The sequence below is a fragment of the Prosopis cineraria genome, unplaced genomic scaffold (assembly GCF_029017545.1).
Source record: "Prosopis cineraria cultivar Desert tree isolate PC_DT_omini unplaced genomic scaffold, ASM2901754v1 PC1, whole genome shotgun sequence".
Taxonomy (NCBI): Eukaryota; Viridiplantae; Streptophyta; class Magnoliopsida; order Fabales; family Fabaceae; genus Prosopis; species Prosopis cineraria.
In genome coordinates, this window is record NW_026555332.1 from 8917847 (window position 1) to 8928144 (window position 10298).

The following is a 10298-nucleotide window of genomic DNA, read 5'->3' on the forward strand; positions in this document are numbered from 1 at the left end:
TCTCCCTGGAAAAAAATAGCTTTCGCGCTCAACGAACCCGTCTCCTGCACGGCGTTTTCAGCTCCTTAATTTGTAGTGCGCCTTTTGCCGGCGATTCACGTTACAATCACGTCACCTACCGACTCTCATGGTGGCGCCATCTTTACAGACGCCACCTTCGACTCTGTTCCCGCCAGCTCTATCGATTCTTCCACTGTAAACGCCGTTGATGGCTGCTGCGATTTCTCTTCCTTCTCGGTATAATCTTCTTTCCCCTATCACTCAGAAAATATGGCACATGGTTAACAAGTGTCGAACTAGCATTTCCATATCTTTACGTGTAATCTTTTTTTTTTTTTGAATTTTCTAATTTGCTAATTCACGCCCGAGGCAACTGAGAATTTGTTTGGCTTTCTCATTTTATTTTGTTCGCCAGGAATTTCTGCTAGATCAGGATTATTTAAAATTCCTAAAATTTTTGCCCTTTCTCTTCCGTTCTTAAATTTATTGACTTGCTGCCGAACAAAATATTTAGATGGCTCAGAGGAAAAAAGATTATATGGCTTAGGACTAGATTTATATTCTTATATATCCTTCCTGTTAGCCTACTAGGTTCTAATGATAAGTGAATAGTTTAATGGAGGAATCATAATCTCGCTTGCAAAGTGAAAATATATACTTCTCATGGCTGAGAAACTTAACAGTAAAGATATTAAAAAACATTTCAGCAGGGGAAAAAGATATTAATGAACTACATTTAAGTATTTTCCATGTATGGAAGGTAGTTATAGTACAGTTCACTGCTGTTGGAGTACCAAAAATGAAGTTTCTTTTTTACTTCTCATTTAGCTCTAAGATTTTCTCCTTTCTTGAATTACTTTAGTGGTTTCTGACTTGCCATGGAAAAGGGAAACAGTTGTGTTTTATTCTTTTTATTTATGTTTTTATATTTTACACAATGAAGCTAGAGATCATTACATATGCTTAATATCTTAAATAAATTCTAATTCTGAATATGCCCTTTGAGAGTTACGGTCTGGATCAGTGATTATTCATTTGATGATGTCTTCATTTCTTGCATAATCAAATGAGCAATTATATTTTTACCAAATAAGCAATTATATTATTACATTTTCACATGCTTAACATCATAAACAAATTCAAATATTTAATATGTTCTTTATGGTCTTGATGATTGCCAAAAATACTGAGAGTTTGCCATTGAAACTAGAGATTTTTGCTTCCTAAGAGCCCTTGGGCTAACATATGATGTAGATTGGCGTTGAAGAAACAGTATCAGTTATGCTTTAATTCACTTTTGATTTCTGTTTTTTGAGTTGAAAAGTGAGAAATCCATTAATCAAAAAGGCCAAATTACATGTAGGAGTAAGATTTTGTTTGCCTAGCTAATTAATAAGCTTTATCATCAAATATTTTTTAAGTTGTCATCACTTGTGGGAGGTTGGTTCTATCCGGGCTTGGGGCCTCCTTGAGTGATTTTGTTATCATAATTAGCATTATAATTGTTATTTCTAAAATTTGGGCCACACAGCCGTGTAATAACTTTGTCACAAAATTGGCCGCCCAGATGTAGTTCATCCTTCAGGGAACTTTCCTTTGTAACGTTCTTGGGAGTTTTGTTGTTCATAATAAAAATTAGCTTCAACCTTGTTAAATTACCATAACCCAAGCCTCTCAAAGAGACTGTAAATTTTGTCACGGGCAATGAAACCTTAGTAGTACTGAACAAGTTAATCCGTTCTCAATTCTAAATTTTGGGGATTGGAATTTAATTCAAATCATCCTAGTTGAAGCATGAGACATAACCTACCAATCACCTGAAACTTTTAGAAATTCCTTCTTTTTATCATTCACATTGAAATGGTTTACATATGTACGTGTAAGATTAGCTGATGGTCTTTGCAGTATTCAGTATATCAGAAGCAGAAGTGTTCATTCGAAGAAAATTTCAGGGAAAACAAATACATTAATAGTAAGAGTTTACATGACTGAAACTGTAGCATGTTGACATACCCAAATTTATTACTAATACAATGATAATGATGTCTCAATTTTTTCAGTAATAGACACTCTGCATATTGCAGATATATCCCCATCTATCATTGATTATATCATAACTATATTAGGATTTACAGACACAACGAAAGTAAATAACTTCTTAATGTGGAAGGAGTTGTTTGGAGGATTATAAGTAGGTTGTATTTGATCAAGGAGGAGACATTCTTTTGTAGGTTCTGTCTATAAAAGATAGATTAATCAAACTAATCATGAAGAAACATGTAAACAATTCAAGCATACTTTCTAGTGGGGTGCCTTTTTTACATGTTTGTACTTATCTTTTATAGACTGAATATCTATGAGAATCTCTCATCAAGGAGAAGTAGTCTTTGAAGAAGAAGCAGGGGGATTACTGGGGCTACGAGGTGGGAATAGTGGAGGAAAAGGAAATGGCAAGAATGGTGCTGGAGGAGGAGGCGGCGGCGGCGATGGAGTTAAACCAGGAATTGGTGGGAAAGGAAGCAGTGGTAATGGGCTTGATGGTGGAGGCTGAAATGGGTTGGGAATCAGTGGTGCTGGGCTTGCCGGTGGTGGCTGAAATGGGTTGGGGATCAGTGGTGCTGGGCTTGCTGGTGGTGGCTGAAATGGGTTGGGGATGAGTGGTGCTGGGCTTGCTGGTGGAGGCTGAAACGGGTTGGGGATGAGTGGTGGTGGGCTTGGTGGCTGAAATGGGTTCGGGATGAGTGGTGGTCTTGGTGGCTGAAATGGGTTTGGGATTAAGGGTGGTGGCTGAAACGGGTTTGGGATTAAGGGTGGTGGCTGAAACGGGTTTGGGATTAAGGGTGGAAGGATCGGAGGGAAGAAGAAATCAGGGTGAGCTACCTTCTCATCTGGGGACTGAGGTTTTTGGGTCTCTTGAGCATGTTTTGGGATTGGCGGTAGTGGAATTCCTATAACAGGTGGAAGAGGAGGAAGAGTTGGCAATGGTGGAAGCTGAGGTACTTCAGGAAGAGGTGGAAGACCAATGGGGGTGGTTGGATTCTGAAGTGGAGGAGGAAGCAAGTTTGGAGGTAACCCGGTTTTCACAGAATCAAATTCCTTTGAGTTTTGAGCACTACTTGGCTTGTGGTTACAAAGATCTGGCTGTTGAAGGGGCTTGAATGAGAAAAACCCAGCTGAGAATGTGTGCTCTCTCTGGTTTCTTGACTTGAGACTGAGAGAAGAAGAAGTTGCTGCGGAGGCCACTGAACAGTGAGGCTCACTGCTTTTCATCAGTTTTACAGTACACCCTTTGATTCTCCTCACTCGTTTACTCACTGAAAATGGAAGCTCAACTTTGAATTCACCATGTTCACTAGTCCTCACTTCTTTCCAGAATCTTGGCTCTGAGTTTCCATTTTTGCACTCTACAGCAACTGATGCACCTGCACAAACGAACACACATTAGGTAGCCATTTTTTGGTTGGCTTTAGCCAATCCAAAATGCTAACACTAAGTGCCTGTTGGGTTGAATGGAATTTTACCTCAAAGGTTAAGTTCTATTTTTTGTTTCAATGTTAACATAGAACACAAGGATATGTTTGAATTGAGGAGAATAAAAGGGATGAAAAAGAAAGGAAAGAGGAATTTTATTTTGGACTTCTTTTATTTGGACTCATGTAAACAATTTTCCTTCATTTTTCATAAATTCTCATCAGTCTAAATATTCTACAGAACAAAACAAAATTTGTTAGCTTTAAATCCAACTCAAATAAAATACATTTCCTATACAGAATGAAAAGTTTGAAGGAAGAGTTAAATCCTGGAACAACAAGGCTAAGGAGCTGAAATTTACCTGCCATGAAGTGACTGTTCCTGGAGAAATCATGCTGAAAACATGTGTCGCAGTAGACAGTGCCAACAACAACTGGGGTAAGAAGCTTCTTATCATGGCTGCCATCTGAGAAGCTAGTAAGTGTGAGATTGAGAATCAGAACTAATAGGAACCAAGACATTCTTCCCCTAGTTCTCTGAAACTCTGCCTATGAGTAAAAAAAGGTTAGGGACTTTGGTTTCATATAAATACTGATACTACTTATCCTCCTTTATTTTACTCCCTTATCTTCTCTTTGTCCTCTCTTGCTTTCTGTGACAGGGAAAATTGGACACAAACTTTCATATAGAACCCTACCCTTGATGGACTATTTATGCCAATCATGCAATAGCCACAGATTCTGATGGAATGGTTTGAAAAATGCCAAATCCTACAGTTGGGTCCCTGCAGGTTCACGAGACCAAGAAAGTGGCCACATGTTCTGTAAGTTCATGAGACATGGCTGATGATGACAAAAGACAAAGGAAATATACAATTTTTTTATGTTGCGGTTGCCATTACTTCATCAACTTTGTCTATGTTTATTTAACAGAGTTTAGGTAAAAATCGAAATAATGCCCTTTGTTTTTAAAATATTGACTAAAATTACGGTAGGAAGTTTTCAAAATTTGAATTGATTGGGGCAGATAGAACTAATGAAATGCAACATAAATAAAGTTTTATTTAATTTTGACTTAAAGTTTAAGAAGGTGATTTGCCCATAATATAAAGGTTTAGTAAAAAGATTTAAGTGGGTGAGTAATCACTAGCATGTTATGCTTTATTAGAGAAATAACAAAGTAATCAATAAGGGGGGATTATTTGCATAAATGTAAAGATTTATGTGAATTTTTGTCAAATTTTAATGGCTAGCGGATTTATTTGTACAAAATTTGAAATTTAGGGAAGTGTTTGCGTAATTGAGTGAATTGAAATGATGTATCTGATTAAATGTTGACAAAAATTATGATAACAAACTTTGAGAGAATGAATTGATGATGACGCTAATAGGGGGCGAAATGATTAGCTTTATGGGCCTTCATAACATAACATCAAACCAACTTAAGAATTACTTTATTGACTTTCTATGTTGGGTTCACACGGGAAGCAGACAGCAAAAGATGTTGGTGGCATGATATGCGTCCGTCTGAAGTCAGTCACCATGTGTAAGCACGATGTGAAACTGATTTGCATACGAGGATTTTGTATATTCATATAATAACAGTTTTGCATTCATGTGAGGATTATATTTTAGAATTTGATTTGGAGTCAATCTTGTTGCAGAGGAGAGACAAGAGTAACAATCATAGGAAAAATGATAACTGGGCCAAAACCTAACGGAAGTTAACAAGAAGAAATATTAAAAATCTCTTCCAAAAAAATTTATGAAGCTTTGATATCATCTCATCAATGGCCTATATGGTTAAAAAGCGGTTGGTTGAGTGATCTGGATGCTACGTGAAAGGTCTCCCACTGACTGGCATATCAGATTTCTTACGACACTTTAGATATCTCTATTTTCGATAATCTACGAAAAGAGTGTGAAAACTTGTTTTGATATAACTTGTCTTGCATTGTTTATCTTTTGCACTATTTTTTCGTGTCCTTTAATTAAGAAAAGCTCTTTTACCGGAATTATATGGCTTTTTTTTATACCTCAACGATAGGATGCTGTAATAGTTATCCTCTTTACATTTTTTTTTCTAAGAAAAATATAACTTGTGGTTGCTATATTTTTAGCATATTTTGGCATTAGTTATTATATTTTTATTTCATTATTTCAAGTTTCTAAAGTTTTATTGGTCTGCAATATTAATTTATATATTTTTAAATTTGATCATAAGAACTTAATAGTGATTAACATGAGCATAAACTTTATTACTTTTTGTGTTAACTTGTTAAAATTATAATGAGTTGTATAAAAAGCAAGTAGAAGGATCAAAAGAAAGTAGGACATTAAATTAAAATCTTTAAAACATCTAATGAATGAAGTTTCAAAAAGAAAAAGAAATTAGGTAGACGGATAAAAAGATTAATAGTCATTTTGTTCATTAAAATTTTATTAACTTGCCAATAAAATTAAACTAATTTATGTGCACATAAGCAAATTTAACCCTGCTAATTAGTGATGATAAAGATTAACATTGCATGCATATAAAACTTAAAGGATTTTGAACAAAATAAAAGTATAGAGACTAATATGAAAACATATTAAAAGTATAGTGACCCATAATTATGTGTTTTCTTTTCTCATAGCTTTTTATTTAAGGTTCCTTTTCTTGTCCTCTTCATTTATTTATGTCCCCGTGCTCCACCCTTAGCTTATGATAAGAGCTTGTTGTAATTAATTAGCAGGTGAACAACTAATAAATCTGGTATCTCCCATACTCAATGAGGATAATATATTGTAAAGATGGTTCACTTTGTTTGTTAGCTCTGTCTCAAAGTGCCTGAAAATTTTGAAGAACTTTATTCAAATAATCTAAAAGCTAAGTATTATCATTAGCTTACGACATATAGAACTGTTTTAGAAGGTTCCCAAGAGAATCATTTGTTTGTTTCTCATTTTCTAGTTCGTGACATCCCAGCTAATTTGAGCTTGCAAGGCTCACATGATAGTATGATACAGATTACAATTTCCGTTAGGCCTCCCTTTGTACATGATTATTGTTTGGTACTTTCTTTATTCCAAATTATAAGACATTGACACAAGATTTTGCATACTAGTAAAATTCAACAATGAAACCTTTCAAATTTATTTTTTTCAAAATAAAAGTATAAACTTTCAAAAATATTCTTACATATTTAAGTATTATACTACAATCATTTTAATTATCTCTCTCCACTTGAAGGGTACTATTGAAAAAACAACATTAATGAAATCTTATATTTTGTCAAATTGTCTTATATTTTGGGATCACAATATTCTTTCAATGTTGTCTTTTGACTTGGAACGGAGGGAGTATCATAAAAGAATATTTTTTTTAGCATTGTTAAAAAAATAGAAGAAAAATAACATAATCTATTGTTATTATAATTGATAATATTAGTTGATTATTTTTCATAACATTTTTATTTTAAGATCTTGAAAACTTGAATGTTTCTTTTTCCATTTTTACTCAACATTTTGTGCATAAAATTTTTTTGATACATAATAAAATTTTTAGTTGTTTAAGTTTATCTCAGTTTTTGATTTGATCTTTGAAATTTAATTTTTATTAATGAAATTATTAAAGTTTCAAGATCATATACAATTAATCCTTTTAGTTTGAACTAATTGTGTATGGTTACGAAATTTTAGGCATTTGATTGACAAAAATTAAATTTTAAAGATTGAATCCAGAGCTGAAGTAAACTTGGAAGTAAAAAATTTCATTATCCCTTTTTAACATGATGATTCTTGTGATCGATAGACAGGCCAATTTATTTTGGATATATTTTAAAAATTTATATACAATAATATTTTACTTTTGTATGTTCAGATCTAGCCATAATTTAACATGATTTTTTGAATCAAAATCTTTATGAAGTTACGATAAGTTTGTGGCCTTTCCCTTAAACAATCAGGTTGATTATATTGACTACGCTACTAACTTTTATATATTAATTTATATAAAGTAATGCTTTTCTATGTGTGAGACACTAAGACAATCTTTTATTTTTATTTTCAATTTGTTTGGATTAAATTATAACTTGTAAATCTCTCTCTCTCTCTCTCTATATATATATATATATATAATCTTGTAAAAGCTCACGCTTATGGAAGTCTTTTGATTCAACATATTTTTTATTTGTATTGGACTATGCTTCTAATCTATTACTTTCTTCTATCATGTTTTTATCATTTTTTATTAAATAATGATTTGGGACCCTAAATTATCAAATTTCTTGTTAAGTGCATGGGCTCTTATCTAGTTAATGTGAAAATGGATCTCAACCGTTGTTAAAGGATAAAAAAAGCAAACCCTGGGCAGTAAAAGTCCAACTCCAGGGTATTAATAGCAAAGACTGAATCTTTAATGAAAACTAAATGATTTCTTCATTAAGGACATATATGTGTCTTTTATGTTTACTAGTTCAACATTCTTGAAAAAAAAAAAACCAAAAATGGGGTAACTATATCGAAACTAAAACAGAGAAAAATGTATGGATTTCTTTTCAAACAATGAAATTGAATTGAAATAAAACAAATGAAGTTGCGGTGATAATATCACATCATCACTTACCCTACAAGAATATTTATTCAAATTTTATTGCGGATGTGAGAGGATCTTTTTAGTGAATAATATGCAAGTATTTCTATATAATTCTTCAACCCTTGAAAACTATTCTGACTTTGATGAGCTTCCAAGACTAATTTAGTCATTTCAGATAAATTTTTTAGGTTATAAAAAGCACATGAAAAAAGGTTTAAGAAAATCATTCCAAAGTCGTTGCGGAAATGCAGCAAGTCACTATCTTCACTTCACGGGTTCACAAAAGGCTTGTTCACGGACGAAGGTTTCGCATGTTCTAATCAAAGAGGGCCAATCATTGATGAATCCAACATATGAAGTGGGGTTCGTATTTTTGACCACTACTTCTTTTGATCTTTTCTTTCTTTGTTTCTTTTTTTTTTTTTCCAAATAAGTGCTTAGATTCTTGCAGACAGCCCATTCCTTAAGATACTCCATGAACCTTCATCATTTTCGAGTCCAATTAAAAGTAACTTTCTTCTACCAAAAATATTTAAGCCGTTATAATCCTTTTTGTTAAGACTCAACACCTTTAAGTTTATAACATTCTTTTTCTAATATTAAATCTATTTTTTAAAGTTTCAATACCATCTTTTTTTTTCTAGAAATTAAATCCTTTTTTTTAATGATTTTCGACTCCTATATGTTATTTATTACTCTGATGTATTTATAATCGGCTCAATTAATCATGTTGTTTTAATCATTACAATCAATTTTTAACTAGTCATTGTACTTTATTTTGCCCTTGCCATCACGTCTCTAAAATTTCTTTTCGTTCCCAATATCTAATATTATCCATTAAGTCAGTGACCTATATGACTATCTATAAAGCCTACATGTGATAATAACATGAACTTCACTCAATACAGTGCTAGTTACACTTTCTTGCTACCCCAATTCGTCGTAGTAGTATCAAAGAAATTTTACTTTAATCATTCATTCCTTTTGCCGTTGTATTTGTATTAAAGCACTAATCTTTTATGGCTCATTTGATAGGAAGGAATTGGAGGCAAAGAGATGGAGTGAAACCAAAACCTCCCATTTTATATGTTTGGTATGGTTGAATTGGCTTCTCTGTGGAAGTCACTTCCATTAAAATTGATGGAACTGAGTTTCACATCCAACCCCATGGAACCCAATTTCACTTTCATCTAAGCTCCAACTTTGACCATTTTGCCCTACCCCCATCTCTCCTTGTTATTAACACTACGGAACGATGAAGAGGACTGTGAAACATAGGGCATTGACTTTGCCGTCAATGATGTCGACAATGATGACTTTGGCAAAGATGAAACCCACGACGATGGGTTGAATCTTATACTCAACACGAATGGACGATGGACGACAGTAACTCTTTCATTTTCTAATTGAATCCTCTCTTTGATTTCTGTCTGTTGATTCTTGTTATCTGGTGAGTCATCAAAGATGAGGAACAATGAGGAGAGGTTAAGATTTTTTTTTTTTTTACAGATCTGTAATATTTCTGGATTGTTTTTTCGTTTGAATGCTATGAGGAACAACTGTAAAGAAAAATATAGGTTTTGTATTTCCCATTGATTCCCAGTTTGGATTCCCATTAACTTCCAAATATGCAATTCATGTTTTTTCTTTGTATTTTTTCTAAAATCTGGTTCATGTTCTTCAATGATTCTGGGTTGTAAATGATGAAATTGGTTGTTGTTCTGCTGGAAATTCATATTTGTTGGGCATTCCATGATTTCTAATGGTGTTCATGCCAATGTAGTGATGGTTGCAATTTGCAAATAAGATGGAGTTTTTTTTTTTAAAAAAAAAATTGATGGGTATATTGGTCATTTCAAAATATCAATACATTTTTTAGATAAAATTTTAGCCCACTTCCATTCATACCAAACATACTTATAAACCTCACTTTTACTTCCATTTCCTCTTCTTTCACTTTCATTTCCACTTCCTCTTCATCAAATTCATTTTCACATACCAAACGGGGCAGTACTTGTATTTTGAATGTTAATGATAGTACCCCATATAACATAGTGAGAATTGTATTTGTATGATTGACCACTTGCTTGAGGTAAATTGACCTAACTGTTATTGAAAAAAAAAAAAGGCCCAAATGCAACATTATCTAAAATATTTACTCCAACACTACAAATCCCAATTGAACATGTACATGATGCTGATGAGGAGGATAAAACAGTCTTAAACCTATGAAAAAAGGTAAAAAAAAAAAA

General features: G+C 33.2%; 1 protein-coding gene and 1 long non-coding RNA gene across 3 annotated transcripts; one reads left to right on the plus strand and one right to left on the minus strand.

Annotated features, from left to right (window-relative positions):
* Nucleotides 1-1946: 1946 nt before the first annotated feature.
* LOC129317060 (vegetative cell wall protein gp1-like) lies at nucleotides 1947-3992 on the minus strand. Its single transcript, XM_054961398.1, has 2 exons — nucleotides 3833-3992; nucleotides 1947-3422 (listed from the first exon to the last, which is right to left on the minus strand). Exons 1-2 carry the CDS (start codon nucleotides 3990-3992, stop codon nucleotides 2371-2373), a joined length of 1212 nt encoding a protein of 403 aa, XP_054817373.1. The 3' UTR covers nucleotides 1947-2370.
* LOC129317067 (uncharacterized) lies at nucleotides 3306-9642 on the plus strand. 2 transcript variants are annotated; one of them, XR_008594908.1, is made up of 5 exons: nucleotides 3391-3528; nucleotides 3771-4035; nucleotides 4133-4410; nucleotides 8222-8409; nucleotides 9082-9642. It is a non-coding gene; the product is annotated as an uncharacterized LOC129317067 (long non-coding RNA). The 2 variants fall into 2 exon arrangements; XR_008594909.1 differs by lacking the exons at nucleotides 8222-8409; nucleotides 9082-9642 and having other exon boundaries at nucleotides 3306-3445; nucleotides 4133-4357.
* Nucleotides 9643-10298: the final 656 nt, after the last annotated feature.

Bases quoted from the DNA above. Each gene is read 5' to 3' on its own strand.
- LOC129317060 (XM_054961398.1), bottom strand. From the start codon at position 3,992: ATGTCTTGGTTCCTATTAGTTCTGATTCTCAATCTCACACTTACTAGC. The intron at 3,423-3,832 runs GTAAATTTCAGC...TCGTTTGTGCAG, and splicing joins GAACAGTCACTTCATGGCAG to GTGCATCAGTTGCTGTAGAG.